Consider the following 22,702-nt stretch of genomic DNA (forward strand, 5'->3'; position numbering starts at 1 on the left):
AGGGTTTGTCCAAAATGAGATCTGGGTCAGTCTTCATCAAAACAGCATTCTCTGCCCAGTCACGGGCATTACTCACTCGTGACAAGCTGGGGATGTTTCTGTAACCATCACGCCCCATAAGAGCTTAAATATGGTCCAGGGTATCATATTTCACAGAGACCTTTTACAGTCTGACAATGAGCTGCACGCCAATTTAGAGTGCCAAGGTGTAAATTTTGTCCAGCGTGTCCACTGGGGTCCGAAGAATAAGCAGGTTGCCACTAGTGCCTTCATCATGGCCTTTGAGGGTGATAAGGTGGTAAAGGTGATGGTCTACTGGTGTGATGTAAAGCCCTATATACCTCCCCCAATGTGGTGCTTTAAGTGCTGGAAGTTCGGCCATACATATGTCTTCCTGCTGTACTTCCAGCATCACATGCCAAGATTGTGGACGCTCATCACATTCTGATACTCCATGTGCCCCGCCTCCCATCTGTGTCAACTGCGGAGAGCACCATTGCCTTGCTCGCCTGACTGCAGGATTCTCCAGAAAGAAAGGAAAATCGTGGAGTAAAAAGCCCTGGACACACTGACCTATACTGAGGCTTAGAGAGAATTTGAACGCCTGCATCCTGTGCGTATGACATCTTACGCCACCGCTACAACAGTTCTGGCACCATCAGCTCTGCCAACCCAGGTCACCTCTCAAGAGCTGGAAGACTACACCTGCCCTCTTGATGGTGGGGGGCATTTCCCTCACTTTTGCTCCTGCACCACCTACTTCGGGAGCAACACCTCCCAAACCATCAGGGACATCTGTCCCCAATTATAAGCTGGAGAAGCGTAAGTTGTCTTCGGCTTCTCTCGCTAGGAAGGGCCCCCTTGGGTCACTTCCTTCCCAGGTTTCTTCTAGTGGAAAAGATGACACCCCGCCAGTGGCTGATGAGCCCAAAAGAAGCTGGTCGTAGGCTTCACGCTCATCCTCAGTCCCTGAGACTGAGCCAGTTAAATCTGCCCAGCCAGGAAACCAAAGGACCATAGAGAGAAATCCAAAGAGAGAACCCTTAAGACCAAGGAAATTGCAGTGGCACCCACCCCATTGCTACCTACAATCCCTGCGGCTGAGGATGGAGTGGAGATTTTGAAGTCTGCTGAGGACCTAGATCTCGCCAGACCCTTAGACACAATGAACATAAACTGCTCGGGCAATAAATCTGTGGCAGCAGGTGACCCTGAGACGTAAACTGTCTCATTGTTTCATGCCTTCCTAGTCTCATGATGTCATTCACCAGTGGAACTGTGGTGGTTTTCTTCCTCCGCCTGGCTGAGCTACGGCAACTGTTAAGTTTTACACCTACTATCTGCATTGCCCACTAGGAAACCTGGTTCCCAGCAATGCGAACCTGTGCCCTCCGCAGCTGTAAGGGATATTGCAAGAACTGTAGCGACTATAATAGAGCGTCGAATGGAGTTTGCGTTTGTCCTAAACTCGGTCTGTATTGAACCTATGCCCCTTGAAGCCCCCCTTGAAGCTGTGGCTGTCAGGATATGGACGACACAGTTATTTCCTGTCTCCAATGTATATCTTCCCCCAGATGGTGCAGTACCCCTGAACGTATTAGCTGCACTGATTGATCAACTCCCTAAACCTTTCCTACTTTTGGGAGATTTTTTCCCACAACCCCTTGTGTGGTGGTACCATGTTTACTGGCCGAGGCAGAGATTTCGAAACTTTGTCGCAATTCGACTTCTGCATCTTAAATACTGGGGCGGCCAAACATTTCATTGTGGCTCATGGTAGTTACTCGGCCATTGATTTATCAATTTGCAGGCCAGGACTTCTCCCATCCATCCACTGGAGAGCACACAATGACTTATGTGGTAGTGACCACCTCATCTTCCTGTCACTGCCCCAGTGTCAGGCACATGGACGCCTGCCCAGATGGGTTTTGAACAAGGCAGACTGGGGAACTTTAACCTCTGTCACTGCTGAATCTCCCCCACATGGTAACATTGATGTGATGGTTTAGCGGGTGACTATCATAATTGTTTCCGCAGCAGAAAATGCAAGCCCTCGCTCTTTAGGGTGCCCGAGGCGTAAGGTAACGAACTTGCCCACAGGCTGGCCAAACAGGTGACGCGGAAACCGCTTCAGGAGATATGCATCTCCAAAGCTGACCTGCATTCTTTCTTACACCGCAGGGTTTTCCGGCTTTGCGAGACTGAATGGCATAACAGCACGCACAACAAACTGTGTGTCACTAAGGGGACTGAATGTGTGGAAGTCTTCCATGCAGGCCTCTCACAGGGAAACAGTTGTCTTCTGCTGCCTCCACATTGGCCATCCGTGGCTAACGCATGGTTACCTACTCCGTTGTGAGGACCCCCTCCAGTGTTACCGTGGCTCCCAAATGATAATTGTCCACCTCTTGCTGGACTGCCCAGTTTTAGCCACTCTGCAGCATCCTGCCTTCGGTGTTGGGCGAAAATGCCTGCACAGCAGTTTTAGTTTTACATTTTATCCGTGAAGTGGGTTTTCTGTTTCTATGTAGGTTTTAGCACATGTCCTTTATCCCTCTTTCCTCCATCCTAGTGCTTTTAGGGTGGAGGTTTTAATGTGTTGCAGAGTGGCTGGCTTTCCCTTTTTATTATCGTGGTTGGACAGCCACTGTAATTTACTTTCATGTTTTACTCTCCTGTGTTTCTAGTCTCTCTCTGTTTTCTTGTCCTCATTTGTTTTAGTGTTCGTTGCCTTCCCTTTGTTCTTGTAGCTTATCCATTCTTTCCGTCTTGTGTTATATGTTTCATCTGTTTTATTCTAACACTTGAGCCATTGTTTTATTAGGAACAAGGGTCCGATGACCTTGTAGTTTGGGTAGTTTGGTTCCTTCTCCCACATTTAAACCAACCAACCAACCAATCAATGTTAAAAATTATACTGGCACAGTAAAGTATTACATGTGTGAAAAAATCAACATGACATGGGAAAGCTTAGCTTTTCTTGCAGCTTATTAATCTTGAAGACATAATATTATATGTGAAAGCTTTTTTCCTTGTAGCAATGTGATGTATATTTTTCTCTCTCTCTGTGTGTGTGTGTGTGTGTGTGTGTGTGTGTGTGTGTGTGTGTGTGTGTCTCTCTCTGTGTGTGTGTGTGTGTGTGTGTGTGTGTGTCTCTCTCTCTCTCTCTCTCTCTCTCTCTCTCTCTGTGTGTGTGTGTGTGTGTGTGTGTGTGTGTGTGTGTGTGTGTCTCTGTGTGTGTGTGTGTGTGTGTGTGTGTGTGTGTGTGTGTGTGTGTGTGTCTCTCTCTCTCTCTCTCTCTCTCTCTCTCTCTGTGTGTGTGTGTGTGTGTGTGTGTGTGTGTGTGTGTGTGTGTGTGTGTGTGTGTCTCTCTCTCTCTCTGTGTGTGTGTGTGTGTGTGTGTGTGTGTGTGTGTGTGTGTGTGTGTGTGTGTCTCTCTCTCTCTCTCTCTCTCTCTCTCTCTCTCTCTCTCTCTCTCTGTGTGTGTCTCTCTCTCTCTCTGTGTGTCTCTCTCTCTCTCTCTCTCTCTCTCTCTCTCTCTCTCTCTCTCTCTCTGTATGTGTGTGTGTGTGTGTGTGTGTGTGTGTGTGTGTGTGTCTCTCTCTCTCTCTCTCTCTCTCTGTGTGTGTGTGTGTGTGTGTGTGTGTGTGTGTGTGTGTGTGTGTGTGTGTGTGTGTGTGTGTGTGTGTGTGGGGTGTGTGTGTGTGTGTGGGGTGTGTGGGGTGTGTGTGGGGTGTGTGGGGTGTGTGTGGTGTGTGTCTCTCTCTCTTCCCCCCCCCCCCCCCCCCCCCTCTCCCTTTCAAGTGATGGGAAGTTCTGTACTAGTTAGATTAGATTTACTTTCATTCCAATTGATCCATAGTGAGGTGGTCCTCCAGGATGTAGAACATGTCACACAAACAATACATGACAAATATTTACAACTCAAATAAATAAGCTAATGTACCATTCCACATGTCCCAAGTGGAATGATTGTCATTTTTTAATGAACGCTATATGAAAGAATCATTTTACAAATACTAATGCACTGAATTTAAAATATGAAGTCTTTATATTCATGAATAAGGTAATAAATATATAATACATCTACTGTAATATATATAGAGAGAGGGGGGGAGGGAGGGGGGCATATCAGTTGGTTCTACTCAGAAAGTATCACTGGAGTAGAAGGAATTGTCCACCAATAAATCCTTTAGGATTCTCTTAAACTGAATTTCATTGGTTGCTAAGCTTTTTATTGCTGCTGGCAAGTTATTGAAAATGTGTGTTCCTGAATAATGCACACCTTTTTGTATAAGACTAACTGACTTTAAATCCTTGTGAAGATTATTCTTATTTCTGGTATTGATCCATGAATTGAGCTGTTGGTTTGAAAAAGTGATATATTTTTAATGACAAATTTTATTAAGGAATAAATATATTGGGAAGCAGTAGTTAGTGTCCCTAGTTCCTCAACAGGCTTCTGCAGGATGTTCTTGAGTTCACACCAGACACAACTCTTACTGCATGTTTTTGTGCCTGGAAAACTTTAGCTTGGCTTGATGAATTACACCAGAAAAGAATCCCATATGACATTATGGAATGAAAGTATGCATAGTATGCCAGCTTTTTCATTTTTATATCCCCCCGTCTGACACAATTCGCATTGCAGATAGAGATTTGTTGAAATACTTCAGCAATTAAGTGGTGTGCTCCTCCCAGTTGAGTTGATTATCAAACAGTAATCCCTAGAATTTAACACTGTCCACTTCTTCTATATGTTTGTCATCATATGTTAGGCATACACTCGTTGGACACCCCTTACAAGTTCTGAACTGCACGTAGTGTTTTTTAAAAGTATAGTGACAAAGAATTGGCTAGGAACCATGAATAATATCCACAAATATTGTATTAGCTGACTTTTCTAAGACTACACTTGATTTGCTATTTATTGCAATGTTTGTATCATCGGCAAACAAAACGAACTTGGCTTCTGGTAACGTTACTGATGAAAGGTCATTGATACACACAAGCAAAAATAAGGGCCCTAAAATTAAACCTTGTGTGGCCCCACATGTAATTAGTTCCCAGTTGGATGATGCCTGATAGCTTAATACATGTCTCTTTCCTAATGACAACCTTTGTTTCCTGCCAGAGACATAAGATTTGAACCATTTTGCAGCATATCCTCTTACACTATAATATTCTAATTTACTTAAAAGGATATTGTGATTCACACAGTCAAATGCCTTTGACAAATCACAAAATATACCAGTTGCCTGCAATTTTTTGTCTAATGAATTAAGCACATTTTCACTGTAAGGATAGGTAGCCTTCTCAATACCAGAGCCCTTAAGAAATCCGAACTGTGGCTTTGACAGTGTGATGTTTGAGATAAGATGGTTATAAACTCAATTTTACATTACTTTCTCTAAAATTTTTGAGAATACTGGCAAAAGTGAAATTGGACAGAAATTTGATGCTATTTCTTTATCTCCCTTCTTAAACAGCGGCTTAACTTCAGCATATTTCAACCATTCAGGAAATATTCCACTGATAAACGACTGGTTACACAGATAGCTTAGTGTATAAACCCATAACCATTCAAAGAATGGTAAGTTTTATAGTTACGAGGAAAAGTATACTATCACTTAACACGGAAAAGCTGACATTTTCTCCTGGGAAAAGGTCTTTTTAACTGGGAAAAATCTGGGAATTTTTTTCCTTGTCAGCGTATACACCCTGCATGTACATTGAAATGTCTGCACGTGCTCTGTGCTCGGATTTGGTTGTCTTAAGTGCCTGTTCTGCTTTAGGTTACAGAGAGATGCTTCAGTATTCAAGGTATCTCCCCACCTTTAAACAGAGAGCTGCAAATGCTAGATCAGTCTTCACAGTGAGCATTTCTGTTTTTCAAGCTGAATGGACTGTGTTGAAACGGGCACAATTCAGCCAAACAGTCTGTGTGTACTCTAGCTCTAGAAAGGACTAGTTCGAAAGGTAGCAAAATTGTCATGTTCATGTGCCTTTATATGACACTGGTACTTGGTGGGTGATCTTTACTGCTAAATTACATCCCACAAGGACTTTCCATTGACAGGCTTAATGTTTTTGCATTTTTACTAACTTGTTTCGTTTTTTACATGTGTAAGCATTGCTTTAATGCAATAAATGTTGGATAAAAGTATGGTTCAGCTGACTATCATAACATGATACAACTTAAATTTTTGTTTAGTCCTGCTTTCCTGCCGCACCTTGAAGGCTGTTTTGAAGAGGTTTACAAGCTCCTAAATTACCCTCAGGATGATATCCGCAAAGCAGCGATTGAAACACTTTCACAGTTCTGCATCAACTTCTCAAAGATAGATACACCAGCAGGAAAAGCAGGTACTGTTACCATTGGTAAACCAATCTGTTTTTCGAATGTCACTTGTATTTGATTCACTTACATCATTATCAAATTCAAATTAGAGTAATAATATTACATATACAGTATCTTCATATTTTGTACAATTGCGTTAAATAAAATCACTTCATATCCATTAAGTGGGAACAAGAAGAAAATTATTATTGATTTAAATTTAACTTTTCGTGTCTTAAAGGCCTTAACATAATTTGTTTTGGAAAACATTGTGAAGCAAGCATTTGAAATGGAATTGTTTCAGCTTTGATGAAAGCATTATCCATGTTCGTTCCTAAGTGTGCTGAACTGATTCGCATGGATGAAGAAAGGGAAGTAGTAACAACTGCCCTTGAAGCGTATACTGAGTTATTGAAGGAAGTAAAGCACCCTGTTCTGGAAGGAGAAGGGCATAAAGATGCCATAATTAATTGCATACAGGATGTTATGACTTTCAAGGTTGGTTACCTAACATTGTATATCTGAAAAATTTTGGATCAAGTAACAAGTTTGTATGTGTACAAATTTTCCAGATTTCAGTCCTAGTAGTTCTTACCGTCACAAAGCACTTCCTCTTGTAGTTTACTGCCTGTTTGTGAAATGGGCATGCTAGCTGAAATTTTTTTCGTGAAAAGTATGAAGCCTTCATTAAGCCATTAAAGACCGCCAATCACTTGATGGCGTAATTAAAACCTATGTCACAGCATCCCATTTGCATAATAAAGAGGCCCACACAACACGTTTTTTGATCAACATCATAATTTCTCGAAAATGCTTACCTAAATTTCTAGGTGTCACCTTCACTCACCATCTCATTTAAACAGCACTGTATGAAAATGTCAAATCTTGCACAATAGTAAATCTTCTCCACAAAATAACTGGAAAAAATTGTGGAGCACATACGCACATGCTATTCACTGCTGCAATTTAATGTGTGCTTGACTGCTGAATACTGTGCCCCTGTGTGGGGGAGGGGGGGGGGGGGAGAAGCACAAGTACAACCAAGACAGACATATTTCTGAATAAGACCATGAAGACGTTACTGTCACACACACACACACACACACACACACACACACACACACACACAGTAGTAGCCTGCTGCATCCAGTATTATTCCTCCACATCTCAGAGGACCTGCCAAGCTGCAAGTTCTTAAGTAGACAGTTCGAGAAAAATTCATTTTTAGGTAGCACTTTCCAGAATCCACCAGGTCTACGCTGAAAGTACGCAAGACAGCTTGGGCTGATTTTCAGGTTACAGAAATTTTTGACTTCACCAAGGAGTGTAATGAACACTGAAATGAACATCCCTCCCAGAACGTTCACCCAATTCAAAATCCAGTGGTGGTCTCAAACAGTGGAGACTTATCTGCATTTGAGTGGGACGAGGAGGGTGTGACCACATCTTAAATAAAATGGTTATAAAAGTGCTGCATCTGACTGGTGCTGAGCAATCGAAAAGTTGTTATAAAGAGCTTCCCACTCTATTGTTTTAAAGTTGGTTTGAAAGATTTGAATGAAGTGACAGTGTCAAATTTAAATTAATTGTGCATATGTATGCATGTCTTAAGTTATAATTTTTTACAGCATACATTTTGTGTGTCTCTTTCCAATGCTGTTAATTTTGTTTCCTTGCTGTTACGTGAAAATAGTGGTTCTTATAGTTGAGAAAAAGTCAAAGTAGGAATAAAATGTTTTCTTACTTACTCAGTAAATCACTGCTCTTGCTAAGTATTGAGTGCTAATACACTTAGTTTATCTGAGCACCAATTTCTTTTTGGTGAATTTGTGTCAAATGTAAGTAAATTGCTAAGTTGTGTGTGGAATATTTTAAACCTCCTTGGACAAGCTTGACAAATATGTAAAGCCTGTGATACACAGCTGTTTGTGCATAGTGAGGGCATTTACTCACAGTGGCTGTGTGTAGCAAACTCGTAACATTTCAGACTAAAAGTATGGAATGTTAAGCTGCACTGAGAGAATTCCTTAAACTACTTAAACAGTTGCATCTTGGGGATTCTGTGTAGTGTGGACATTTGTATTTCAGCTGTTGAGATTTATTAGTACTGATCTTTAGAAACTTAAGCTATCAACTTTAAATATTATGGAATGGAGGTAATATCAAGATATATCTGGATTAAAAATGATTATGGTTGGCATTATTCCTAGAATTCCTGAGCATTTTTTTAAATCTTACAAATCTGTCAACTTTTGCACTTGCAAGCAAATAACTCTTTTTTTGGATAATAATTCCAGCAATATTTTATGGAAAGAGGAGTGGTGGTATTGCTCATGGGGCTGTTGGAGAGTGACAACTGTGGCAGGAGTGCCTCTTCTAGTTATATCACTAAGAGGAACCAATTGGATAAGAAGGCCAAAAAAGGCTTGAAGCTGATCATTCATAAATTAGTCTTTTCTACAGACTTCATGGGATTAGTGGATCTTTGTCATCATTTGCATTATAGAGAATCAACATCAGATAGTGCTATAACTTCTATCAGCTATTTATCCACTTCATTTATATGGTGGTGGTAAATCTGAAAAAAGAGGTATATGCAAGGTGTCAAATGGCAGAAGTTGTCAATTATTCACCAGACTTGTAATATTAATTTGTGCATAGAGAAAAACTGTTTTCTGGATTTTTTATAAAGAATAAAAATTATGAAGATTAAAAGTTTAAAATCCTTAAAAATTTCATATCAGAAAAGTATAGTGTCATTATTCACAAGCCAGAATAAAAGTTATCTGTATCCTTAAATGCCTAAGTAGCAAACACACAACACTACAAAATATATAAAAATGACTAAATGTACAGGGTGTTTCAAAATGAACATGCCAGTTTTAAGGCGTTTTAGCATTTATTACGTTCAACTTAAAATTTTAAATAATACACCAAATAAAAGAGCAAAGTTTTGCTTGTGTACCTGTGCACAGTGGGAAGAGTAAGGAATGACAAACAGTAACTGAAAAAGTGTTGAACGAGTGAGAGTCTTTCACGCTTAGCCCTCAAGAAATATTCCTGCTGAAAGTTTATGGGCCTTTCTTTTTCAGTGAGTCAACTGTAACTGATGGTTATCATGCTGATGTGCTACAACTATGGCCTATGCGTCAATGGGAAGAAGCTGAAAAATGCACATTTATTTGGGAGCAAGATGGTATGCCAGTGAGGCGGCACAACTAAGTACATGACTGGTTAAAGAACATTGTATTCAACCAGGGGATTGGGCACAAGTGGCCAGTTGACACATGCATTTTGTCCATGATCTCCATGTTCACACATGTGATGTGATAATGTGTATGTGCCCCCCAGACACCAGCTGATCTATCCGACTTTAGAAACAGTGTTATTGCATTGATTAAGGTTTAGGTATAACTCGCGTATTGATTCAGTGTGTGATCGGTGTTCACACTGAATAATTGTAAGAAAAACTGTTTGTTTCTCTTTCATTTGGTGTATTATTTATAATTGTAAGGTGAATGTATATGTGCTACAAAGCCTTAAAACCCGTATGTTCATTTTTTTATCATTATACATTTGTGACCCTTTAAGTAAAAAACACACGCACACGCTCTAACCCCGCTTCTACGGTTTCGGAATTAATGTTTTGCAACGTTTACAACATTTTTTTATCACTACCGTCAAATTTCCTATGTTCCAAATGTTAATTCATACGTGATTTTGTGTTCACTTGTTTATAATTTTCCTGAAATTTATGCTTTATAAAAAAATGTTCATGGAGAGGAAAAAAACTGACGTAATTGACGTAAAGTGGTGCTGGCATGGCGTTGGCCATCAAGTAGTGTTTACAAACATTACATGGTCAAATATCTCAAATCAGGGTGCTCCACTCAGCCGATCTGAAGTGGTAAATGTGTAAAAGTCCAAAAGTCTTCAGCTTTTGTGAAGCTCATCTCGGCATGGTGGCTAATGGTAGTAACTAGGAACTTTTGAATAGAGAGATATTGAGCAATCGCAACCCTTTCTAAACTGTCTGTAATGTGCATGCACAGCTTCTTGATTGTTTTGATCGTCATTTGACCACTTGTAGCGCTAGTTGAATCTTCACTGGCTTTGCATTGTTTTTTTCATGCTTAACCAGACTCATTTTGAGAATTTGTCATTACCAATGGCAATATTTACATATGAATTTTTTGTGATGTTTCACACAGCGTGAGTGGTAGTTGCATATGTGCAGTTTTCTAAATAATTGAGGAGCCTTAGTACCTGATAACATCAAAAAGAATACTGCAGTACAAGAGACAAAAACAACACAGGTGCAAACACTACACAAAATACTTACTTAAATATTTGCAGTTAACAAGAAGTGTCTCAAACATGCTGTGGGAAGCATGAAAAAAAATACGTAATTGATGCAGTCTTTCCGAAAACGTCAATTATGATGTATGAAATTGAGTCAAATGTTTCTACTTCCCATACAGTTACCAGTTCTGATCAAACCAATTCTTTTTATTAGATAATAAACAGGTCTCCGACAAATATTTTGATGCCAGTTATGTACATATATCATACATAGTGTGAAGATGCAAAGGGGTATCCTATGTGTATCTTTTACCACTTAATGTTTAGGATTTCACTGTACAGTATTTAGAATTCTTTGTCATTATTGCTTCATAATTCTGTTCACAGAAGTTTAACTTTGATCAGTTACTGTTCCAGATTATCAATTCTCATTCTTGAAGTTGCATAGATCAGCATACTTCATCCCTTTTATGAATAGTTCTAAAATCTTTTATAGGTCACACAGATAATCTGTAAAAATCACAGTATCATTAGAAATACTACTTGATCTAGATTAAATTAGATATATTTGTTCCATAGAAACATAGTGAAGAGACCATATAGGTTGTAAAACATACTGTAAAATAGTAATGTGCCATACATACTTACAAAAGAGATCAGCTATTATTCCTTAAAGATAGTGTAAGGTAATGATCCTCATAGTTCTTTCTTACTGTAAAGAAGGCACGTCAAGTTGCAGACGGGCACAATTAAGACACTTAAAAAAGCTTTCGGCCAGTCTTCATCAGTAAAACACACTGGCACAATTAAAACAAACCTACATAAAGCTTACAGCCACAGCTTTCATCAGGGCGCGCACGCGCGTGCGCACACACACACACACACACACACACACACACACACACACACACACACACACACACACACACACACACACAGTCTTGTGTGCCATGAGGTGCGTGTGCATGCTGATGAAAGCTGTGGGTGTAAGCTGTACGTAAGTTTGTTTTAATTGTGCCAGTCTGCAACTTTACATGTCTTCTTTACCATAAGTAACAATCTGTTTCTACTACAATGTTGGTACTCTTACCTGAAGATTCCATTGTTTGATCATAATATTTGTGGCCCGAGTAAAAAATCTGAAAAACCTCTTCACTTAAGAGATGCAAGTGATTCTTCTTGGGCTAATTCAGCCACACACCAGACAGAAAATCTGTTTAAAACGTAGATTTACATTAATCACATTACTCCACTGAAGATGTGCAGAAGGCAGATTATGCAAAACACAGTACTTGGTACTTTTAAGAATGCATATACTTCAATCACAGCAGTTATCCCAATCACTGAGCAGTCTCCTTAATGCATGTTTTACAGTTGGTGAAAATAAGTTTGAATTCTTTGTGCCTTTTTAATTTTTCCTTTACAATTTGGCCTGTAGTTAAGATGTTTTGTTTTAGGTTTTATGTAACTTGCAGTGCTTTTGAGAGTTCCTCTGTACCATAATTCACTTGGCCATTGAAGACTCAATATGTATAGTGTAATAATGTAATCTTCACATCTCATTTTGGCTTGTATTGTGTAATTTATTTTAACCTATTACCAATTGGTGGAACGTCTTGTCTGAACCGTACTGGTTCTGTTGGGTTGTTCAATTCTGGATTATTTTATGATTATCAATGTAAAATCATGATTTCATAGTGATTGACTATGTAGGATATTTTTGTCTGAATTGTGTTGGTATCCAGGATGGGAACAACAAATAGGATGGAGAACTGCTTGCCTGTTAAGGAACAACTGTTAAGAAACTACACATTTAGATGAAAATAATGCACTATCTTTAGTGGTTGTACGCTTTTTGTGGCTGTTGTATATATCTTACACAACAGTTGTGCAAATGCACATGCTTCATATGTATTAAACATATATTCTGTGTTGCGTTTTGAATGTCTTTTGAAACACTTTTGTTTTATGCAGACGGAATGTCAGGATAAAGATGACGATGATACAAATATAGCAGATGATGAGCCAGATGCAGAACAAGATGAACTTCTGCTGGAGTGTGCTGGTGATGTTTTGCCAGCATTAGCAAAAGCTATGGATCAGGAAACATTTGCACAATATTATGGTATGCTGATGCCACTTTTCCTGAAAAACACAGTAAGTTCAGTTTATATGAGACTCAGATAAAAAACTTGGATTATTGAGTTGTGGCAACCATATTTTAAGCGACCAATAATTACTCCTGCATCCTAATTCTGAAACGTGCTTAATTTTGAAGGGATAGTGTTTTATATTGAGTGCTTCATTTAGTATGTAACTTACAAACTGATGAGTCAAAACATTGACTAACAGCTTAAGTTTGTCTGTCTGTCTTTGGAATGAAATATATCACTGATCCTGCATTTCAGGAATCTTACAGTTTGTTGACAGGTTTTTGGAGGTAAGTGGCATTAAATGCCTATGCACAGGTCATGTAGTTCACATAAATAACAGGCCACTGATTTGCATGTGCAGCAGTGGTGACCCAGATGAGTTTCATAGGATGTACATCAGCCGAATTTGGCTGCTGAGACAACCTGAGTTCACTGTATTTCTCCTCCAACCACTGTAGCATGGTTCTGGCTCCAGGACATACACAGTTATATTACTGAAAGAGAACATTGCTGTCAAGGAAGACATAAAGTATAAAGGCATGCAGGTGGCTCACAGCTGTCAACATTCCTTTGATTACTACCACAAGCCCCATACAAGTGCAGGAGAATCTCTCTCATAGCATAATACTCCTCCCACCAGCCTGCATATGTAGGGCACTGCATGTTTCAAGCTGCTGTTCAACTTGATACAGCATTCATGCAGACTACTAGCGACTATGTGATTCACCCAAAGAGCCAACACATTTCCAATGATAGATGGTCAAATCCCCCTGGTCATATACCCATACAATAGTAATTAACGAAGTCATTGGGTCAACATGTGAAAATGTAGGGGTGGTCTGTTGTGGAGCTCCATGTTCAGTGATGTACGATGAACAGTATACTATGAAACACTTCTGGTCTTTCGGCAGAGACAGCACAGATCACAATCTATCCTACTTTGCAGAGCAGACAAGCCTCCGAACCCCACGGTCATGGACATCCAACCGTTTAGTGCCTACTGGTTGTTTCACTGCCGTAGCTCTTTCCATAGATGCTCAAAACAGTAGCACATGAACATTCAACCAGCTTCACTGTTTCCAAGATACTCAGAGGCTCTGCTTAGTAATAATCTGTCCTTTGTCAGTCACTTATCTCAGTGTACCTCCCCAATTGCATCCCATATCTTAGTTAGGGTGATCTGCCATCCATCCATGCCTGCACTGGACATAATGTTTTGGCTTGTCAGTGAATGTTAATATAGACTAGGTTTGTATGTGCTAATGAATTGTAATAGTGTACTAGGTTGGTATGTAAACCCCTTAGTGTGGGTAAGCATACTCAAGTACTTCGACTGGGCTTTTTTTTCCATCATAAGATAGGATCTATCTTCTTAAAACATTGCATCTAATTTTAAGAACTAATCCAATTTGAAACTCGGCCATTGTTTGTTTGTGCTTGAGCCACATCATAAGCAATAATTCAAAATAATTTCAAAACATACTTGTAAAACATGCTCCATGGCTCTAATGCATTTGAGCAAATTCATTTTACCACCATAAGCTTTGTTACTTTAGTTCAGTGAGAAGTACCATTTTTATATTGACCTATGTAAAACACACCACCACAAGAAAAAGTGGTAGTGTAACATTTTTCTTGATTAGTCATATCTACTGTGCCACATAAAATATTTGACCATTGCAAGTTTTGTTTAATCTTCTCATGATGGAATGCTTGTATTTTGGATTATATAAGAGGATTGAGAATTTCGGTAATTATATATTAATTTTTTGCAAAACCAAAATTTCAGGCAGCATTTAGTGCAGTAGTATTACAATGATACATTGTATTGGAAAATAAATTTATTCTTCTTGCTGCATAATACTCATTTACACCATTGATATCTTTTTTCAAATGGACTTTCTTCTCCCAAAACATTTTTAAGGCCACCGGACAATCACATGAGCCAAACTATTTCATAATACACCTTAAATACTTTTGCAGCAACATCTCTTGATGTGAAGCAAGCATGTTGTCCTACTGCAGTAGCATTTTAAGCTTGTTCATATTTTCAATACAGTTAGTTGCTTGCTCTGCTGAAGTATTGCTTTATGGTATGGTATCCTTACCAAATAGTACTTATGGAGAACATCAAAGAAGGGCAGCTTGTTTCATCTTCCAAAATGGGTGGGGTATATCGTGCATATATCACTTAATAAACACCTTCCTTCAATTACGTATTACTTAAATGATTGAGTGTTGATCAATCAAGGACTTGTACATTAATGCACCTTCTGGGGTGGAGAGCTCATTTAGAAATCCACCTTGAAATTTTTAGCCAGTCAGACAAGGCTTTGTACTTGTTTTATTTCTCTAATTGGAAATAAGCATTCATGTGCGATTTAGATGTATCAGTTGTAGTAATTTAAGTTTCTTGCCACATATTAGTCAAGTATTCTCCTTCAATAAAAATTTTCTGGGTTTGTGACCACATTGTCAATAATATAAGCTACAGACATTTCAGTCCTTAGTGCAAGTGACATCCTGAATGAGAAAACTTTGTTTCTTATATACCTGCAGATATGGCTGTTATCTAATTCTGATAGGCTGTTTAGGATGAAGGGGAAGGATATTACAAGTCTTTATTTGTCTTCTTATTGTTTCTCTTCGTTGGTGGAAACACATAATCTTGGTGTTTTCATTACTGCTTGTGATTGGTGGAAATAAGCAAATGGAAAACCAGGCGGCAGCTGTGACGTGATGTGGCGTGGTTTTCCTGCTTTCTAGTGCCATCCGGGGCATGCCATTACTCTATGTACCTGGGGCCACTGCAGTCTCCCGTGTGCTACAGTGGCCGAATATCAAGATTTAAGCGAGTCTGAATGTGGAATTTGTCTGTGCATGAGCACAAGGTAGTGAGGAAGTGGGATTTTCCCATACCACCATTTCAAGAGTGTACCGTGAACATCAGGAATCTGGCAAAACATAACATCTCCGACATCACTGCAGCCGGAAAAAAGATCCTGCAAGAACTCGATGGACGATGACTGAAGAGAATTGTTCAACATGTCAGAAGTGCAACCCTTCCACAGATTGATGCAGGATTCAATGTTGGGCCATCAACAAGTGTTAGCATGCAAACCATTCAACGAAACATCGTCGATATGGGCTTCGGAGGCGAAATCTCTCTCGTGTACTCTTGATGACTGCACAACACAAAGTTTTACTCCTTGCCTGGGCCTTAAACACCAGCATTGGACTGTTGACGACTGGAAACGTGTTGCCTGGTTGGATGAGTCTCGTTTCAAATTCTATTGAGTGGGTGGACATGGATGGTTATGGAGACAACCTCCTGAATCCAAGGATTCTGCATGTCAGCAGGGGACTAGGGACTATTCGAGCTGATGGAAGCTCTGTAATGGTGTGGGGTGTGTGCAATTAGAGTGAATTACTAATGTGGCTCCAGGAATACTCTTGTGAGTTTAAACCCTTCTACTGGGCACCAAATGCTGCAGACACGAACATTATTGTGCATGTCTGGGAAGCCATGCAATATTCTGTTCAGAAGAGATCTCCATCCTCTTCTACTCTTACAGATTTATGGCAGCCCTGCAGGATTTGTGGTGTCAGTGCCTTCCATTACTACTTCAAACGTTAGTAGAGTCCATGCCAAATCCTGTTGCGGCACTCCTGTGTGCTCAGGGGGCCCTACATGGTATTAGACAAATTACCAGTTTCTTTGGCTCTTCAGTGTAGATGTTGATGGGAAATTAAACTCCAACCTATCTTTCCTAGTACTGCCAGCTATTTAATTTCAACATTCTGCTGCCCAATTTTAAAATACTGTGGTTAACCACTAAAAAATTTTGGTAATTGCAGATGTCTGAAAGAAACAACTATACATCACAGTAACTGCAATCATGTGCATGTAAACTTAACAGATTCAATTCACTGTGATTCATGCAGACACTTACTATCTGGTACTAAGGTGAGCTCTCATTTCTGCAGAAGATGGTTAAAGTCTAGATTGGGGCTAGTGGTGTACTTGTGTGTTTTGTGCTGCAATGTTTCTGACACTCGCTGTGACTTGACAAGAATGAAAGGGGCTGCATCAGCTACTGGCTCTATGCAGCCAATGAGAGGGTGATGGGCAGACAGTGTTCAGAAGCAAGAGAAACTGAAACATTCTAACAATGTTATCAAAGCAAACTCAGATATTAATTCAGATAAAAACAGCTGTGTTCTCAGGACTCACAGTAACCACAATGTCGGTAATTACAACATATTCGGAAGAAATAACCAAATATTTGTGACATCAGAGGTATAAATTTTCCAGTTGTGCTATTTGGATGATGATGATGATGATGATGATGATGGGGATGATGATATGATGATGATGGGGATGATGACACAGATAGCAGTGTTAGTAAGAAAAATGTAGAAAAGAAAAAACCCAAAAATTAATGTAAATCATTTCTCTTCATTTTGTTTCTCCTTGTATTATCGAAATGTAGACAATCAATAAATGGCATTTAGAATGGTACAAAGTTAAGTTTATTGGCAGATACTTTTTCAGTAAAAGTTTTCAATTTTGGAATACGTTAAAATGAATTTTTCTCTAAGCCTCTTGTGGAAAAAAAGGGTGGGGGGGGGGGGGGGGGACCTTCGTAATCAGGGTCATGTTAACTCTGGTAAATATGGTATTTAGTGTCAAAAAAGACCCATGTATTCCTATTATGCGATTTAAAATGCAGGACATTCCAAAGTGACAAAAAACACGCAATATTTGTTCAATTTTGTACCATTGCATGTGCTCCATAAGGAAAATGTTGCTTCCTGAAGTGCTGCAATTTTACAAGGTGAATGCTAACAATTTCAGATGTCCCACATTCACATGTCCATAAATACTATTCAAAATATTGTTTGTTTTTCTTGAATATTTATATTTGTAATTTGATTGTGCAGCTTATTACCTTCATAGATTCTCATGCATTCATAATTTGAAAATTGTTAATCCTATTGTTAGTGTGGATTTTTTTATTTATAGAGAGAAAACTCAGTGTTACTCTGACATGAATGTAATATTTATTTCACAGAGGAAAAGATGTTCAGCTTCACAACGTTCATTCTCAGTTGGTACTTTGGCAGAATGCTTGCCCGAATTAGGACCGTACACCAAAGAGTTCGCACCACAGCTATTACCAGTGTTCTTACAGCTCACAGAAGATGAAAGTGAGGAAGTGCGCAACAATGCAATCTTTGGAGTAGGTGTGCTGTGCCAATTTGGAAAGGAAGCTCTCTTTTCGTATCCTTTGAATTTATTTTTTTGGTCATTTTTCATTTTAACTGTTGTGTGAAACTGAATGCAGAAAGGTAAGTATCTGAGAATCACAGGATATTTACTGCAATGTACAGATGCTCCTCAAAAGAAATCCACACTTTGTTATTCTTTATGTGCTCTAAAAACTGTATGACAGAAAACTGAGACTGCTAACGCCCTTCTACCTCTTAGTGGTTTTTATTTCAGACAATTGAAAGTCCAGGTTTGAATAATAATTACAATAAGGGTAGATTGCTAGTCGCCGTAAAGATGACACATTGAGTTGCACATAAGACACAACAAAATGATTGTTACACATTAAGCTTCTGGCCAAAGCTGCCTTCAGAAAAGAAAGGAAAACACACATTCACCCAACCAGATAAACCTCAACACATGACCGCTACCCCTGGCTGAAGAATGCTTTGGCCAAAGCTTTGTAACATTCTTCATGTTGTGCTTGTCTGTAACTCAGTGTATCCTCAAGTGAGTAGCAGTCTACCATTTCCATAATTGTTATTTTATTTCTTTGCATGTTTACAAAATTCTAGGATGAATAGGGTGTTGTGCCTTTTCATGAGAAATAATTCTCTTTGACAGTTACATTGCTGTACTTTGTTCAGTGATAACAATTCAAGGCTTTTGTATGAGACTTAAACCATTAATTAGGTATTAAACTGAACAGTTCAGAAAGTATTGCACTCTGAAGCATTGTATTGTCTTGTAGATTAAAAAAGGCCCATCATAAAGCTTATCAGCTGGAAAGATCAGTTTGTAGTCTGAAACAAAAAAAAAAAAAAATTGGCACAGGCACACTGATGTAATCTTCTGACGATTCAGCAGCCTTTCATATGAATATTTTTTTGTCAAATGTTTGAATGGAGCAGAAAAAATTCCCTAGAAATAACACAGCGGAGTTTCAAATTGACAAGTGTGAGAGGTTTAGGTGGAAAAAGGCTTAATTGCTTGGAAATAATCAGGATAATTAAGAAAAACTTGATTTGTGGTTTGAGAGAAGTCGAAATATTTTAGGAACAGCTGCTGCTAGCAGTGCTAATGAAATTTCATTGATACTTTCCTGCTTTCTGTTGATTTTTATACTCTATTGATGATAAGAAAAATTGAAGCACCTTTGAATGATGCTCCAAATCATGGGCACCAAATGAGGTGCCAATTGACACTTCTAACTTACTGTTTACAGTGTTGGAGGATCTCTCTGTCACTAACATGTAAGCATCTCAGCTGCTGTACACTATTTTAAGCAGCATTCAAAGGTTCATGAAAAGCTTCTTTAATATATTTTCTCTTACTTTCAGATGAATTATTTCACAAAAATTTTCACAATTTCCTCTTTCTTTCCTGCCTCCAAAATCACTTGAAATATTCCACATATGAGCACATTATAAGCTAAGATAGTGCAACATTTTCTTCATAACATTCATCAGGTATAGCGATATGCTCTATGAAAAATAGGTATTCTGGAATATCTGCCAATAAAATAAATAATAAAGACTTGTCAGTATGTATGTTGCTGATAATGTTTTGCAATGCAGTGGAAACTAAAACCAAATAAAAATCCAGTCAAAGCATTAAATTTATCTTTCCTTATCAGGACATTAACTGCACTGGAGGATAACAGCACAAACCTGTCAAAGGGGAATCAGCCAAAAAAATTTCATTTGGTGATGTGGAGTGACTTCTCGTTAAAGTTACTTAATACACAAATCAGTTTTTTTCTGTTGTACTCTACAGTGGACCAAACATGAAGTGTACATAAATTGACTGCCCCAAACATTGTGTAAAACTTGAACCAATTTTTTTCCAGCAAGATTAGTCAAATTTTAAAGAGATTTATCAATGTGCACAAATCCTTCAGCTGTCATTATTTACCCATTTAGTTTGAAACTTTTGTGTTTTCTCGAAAAAATACTCCTTAAATACTTTGAATTGGTTCAATATAAGTTCACTGTTGGCAGGAGATCGTTATTGTAGGTCAGTCACCAGCCTCACAACAAAGTGAAACTGGTTTTTTTTTTTTCTTTTTTTTTTAAAAAAAAAGACAGTGGAAGGGAGAAGCCATATTGAGTAGGTGCCACAAAAGTGGGAAAATAGAACTTCCATACTACTAAAACATTTAATTTCCCATTACTTTAAAATGAAGTTGCTAGCATTTAAATACTGATGGTGGATAATTTTGAATGGAAGTTACACACCAACAGAAGGAAAATACAGGTTGCTACTTATCGTAAATACCGTAAATATGACAATAGTTAAGCTGCAGGAACACACAACAAAAAGACACTTAATCATAAACTTCCAGCCAAAACTTTCGTCAGAAAAGTGCGTGCATGTGAGGTGCCCCTCCCAACCCCCACCCCCCGCACAAACACATGCATGCGCATGACCGCCATGAAATACTGAAATATGGTTAATGCAGCAGTGTTTGTTGATACATTAATCATAAGAGATCTTTCTACATATATGCTCTGCCTCTTGAAACATGAGTGATATACAATCTAAATTTTCTTCATATTTGCATTCTTTTTTAAAAAGTTATTGCATGTCTGTCTTGTGTCCTAATGGCTTCCTTAACAGTAAGTCACTATCAACAAATACTGATGGCTCTGTCAAATGCTGTTGGAAAAGAGAAATACCCGTGCACATTAGACAATATTTGTGGCGCCTTGGCTAGGCTTATCATGACTAACATTGAAGGAGTACCAGTTCATCAGGTAACTGTTAGCTAACATAAGATTAAATTTTGGTCATTTGTTCTTGGAGTATCGTATTCTTCATTACTGGATTGTCTGCAATGATTTTAATGTTTAAAAGTGTTATATGACAGAAAAGACTGAATCGTGTGCAGTGATAGGTCATTTTGTAACTTGGTGCCAGATTTGTTTCGAGCAGTTTGTAAAATACTGGCTGTAAGGAAAAAAAACCAACTGTTTCTGACTGCTGTAGATGTATCTGACACTGTATATCTTCTCAAGTACAAAAATGGAAAATACTTTCCCAGATTTCAGCTAACACAGCACAGTGTCTCAGTTGGTGTAAACTAAAGATAAACTGGAAAATATCTTTTCATTAGCAGCTAAACCTCTTGCAGTTCATGTTACATACAACACTTCTGGACTGTTCTTTACTGCCAACTTTAAAATACCAATGACAGTGGCATACTTAAAAACTGCATCAGTTACACAGTAATGAATGCTCAACATAGAAATTTGAACTAAAATTGTCATTTGTGCTGTTGCCAGGTATTTCCTGTATTTGTGGAGTATTTACCGTTAAGGGAGGATTTTGATGAGAACAAGACAGTGTACGAATGCCTCTTGTACTTGTATCAGCTAGGCCATCCACAGCTGGTGGCACATCTCGGTGCCCTTTTAGCATCAAGTTTTCAAGTCCTACACAAAAAACAGGGCACCACAGGTACTTGAACTTACTGTTGCATGTAATTTTAATGCTAGATATGATTGTTTCTCGACTAATGTTTTGTTCTTTCCTACAGATACTTTGGATCTAGTCAAAAACTTTGTGCACCAAGTGCACAGAGATTTCCCACAAGAGTTCAATACAACATTAGCTGGTATATCTGCAGAGGTAGTATCCTCTTTGCAAATACCATAAATTAATTGGACTGATCGAAATAACCTTGAACATTTTTGTTAGCTTTGAATTGGCGTGATGTTAAATAGAAAGACTGCTCCATGATTTTTGTGTTATTTTGTTCATAGTTTTGTTGGTGTTCCATGTTTCAGTGTTATAAGAAAGGTTTGCAGTTTGTACTACCCATATTTTGTGGTTTATTGAAGTTATATTCTCCATGAAACTTCCTTTCGTCTGCAAATTGAGACCCAAATCCTAAGAGTTTATTGTTTGAGAGTAGCAGAAAGTGTTCACTAAATGAAATTGGACCCTTTAAATTTCATATCAATCTCAGGTGATGGAAAAATAATACATTTGTATGGCAACTGTTAATACTCATTGTTTCATTATGAAGACTGAGATTTCTTGAATATATGTTCACTATCATTGAAAGCAATGAAAATGGGATTTCTCACCATTTTGTGGATTTGTTATGAGCTAAGGTTCGAAAGAAAACATTATGTCCAAGAGCATGTAAATTATTGTTATGAGCGGTGACTGGTATAACAACTAGTCTGCATGCCAAATCTTCGCACTGTTTTCAGTGTAAACTATAAATGTTTTTGTGACAGTGAAAACTTACTGTGTGTGCTACTTGATTATTTTACAGAACAGGCAGCAAAAATTAATTTTCTGAAGTACTTTCCAATCTGATAAATATATATATATATCTTCATTTACCACAAGAGGTGCATGTTGTGACCATAAAAGAAAGTTATATTCTATAGCTTTGATATTTTAATTATTTATTTCTTATTCATTATTAGACTTAAATGTTTATATATTTTTAACGATTTTCTATGTTATGATTTAAGATTAGTGCTTGGGATTTACACCCAAAATATAGAAAATGTTGAAAATAAAAGTATTTCTTTAAAAAAACTTGTCATCTATTTATGAAGAGGTTTCCTGTGCTCAGGTCCCTCCTGCTGGTGGGCCTTCAGTGTACCACACACTTCT

General features: G+C 38.4%; 1 protein-coding gene across 1 annotated transcript in view; it reads left to right on the top strand.

Annotated features, from left to right (window-relative positions):
• LOC126268163 (importin-4-like) overlaps positions 1-21,725 on the top strand; it is a 124,042-nt gene extending 102,317 nt beyond the window's left edge. The window contains exons 13-19 of the mRNA XM_049973740.1: positions 6,215-6,366; positions 6,645-6,838; positions 12,617-12,799; positions 17,871-18,079; positions 20,691-20,823; positions 21,352-21,526; positions 21,606-21,725. Of these exons, the coding sequence (XP_049829697.1) occupies positions 6,215-6,366; positions 6,645-6,838; positions 12,617-12,799; positions 17,871-18,079; positions 20,691-20,823; positions 21,352-21,526; positions 21,606-21,724 (1,165 nt within the window). The 3' untranslated portion in view covers position 21,725. The remainder of the gene's footprint in view (positions 1-6,214; positions 6,367-6,644; positions 6,839-12,616; positions 12,800-17,870; positions 18,080-20,690; positions 20,824-21,351; positions 21,527-21,605) is intronic.
• Positions 21,726-22,702: the final 977 nt, after the last annotated feature.

Source organism: Schistocerca gregaria, chromosome 4 (assembly GCF_023897955.1).
Source record: "Schistocerca gregaria isolate iqSchGreg1 chromosome 4, iqSchGreg1.2, whole genome shotgun sequence".
In the NCBI taxonomy this organism is placed as follows: Eukaryota; Metazoa; Arthropoda; class Insecta; order Orthoptera; family Acrididae; genus Schistocerca; species Schistocerca gregaria.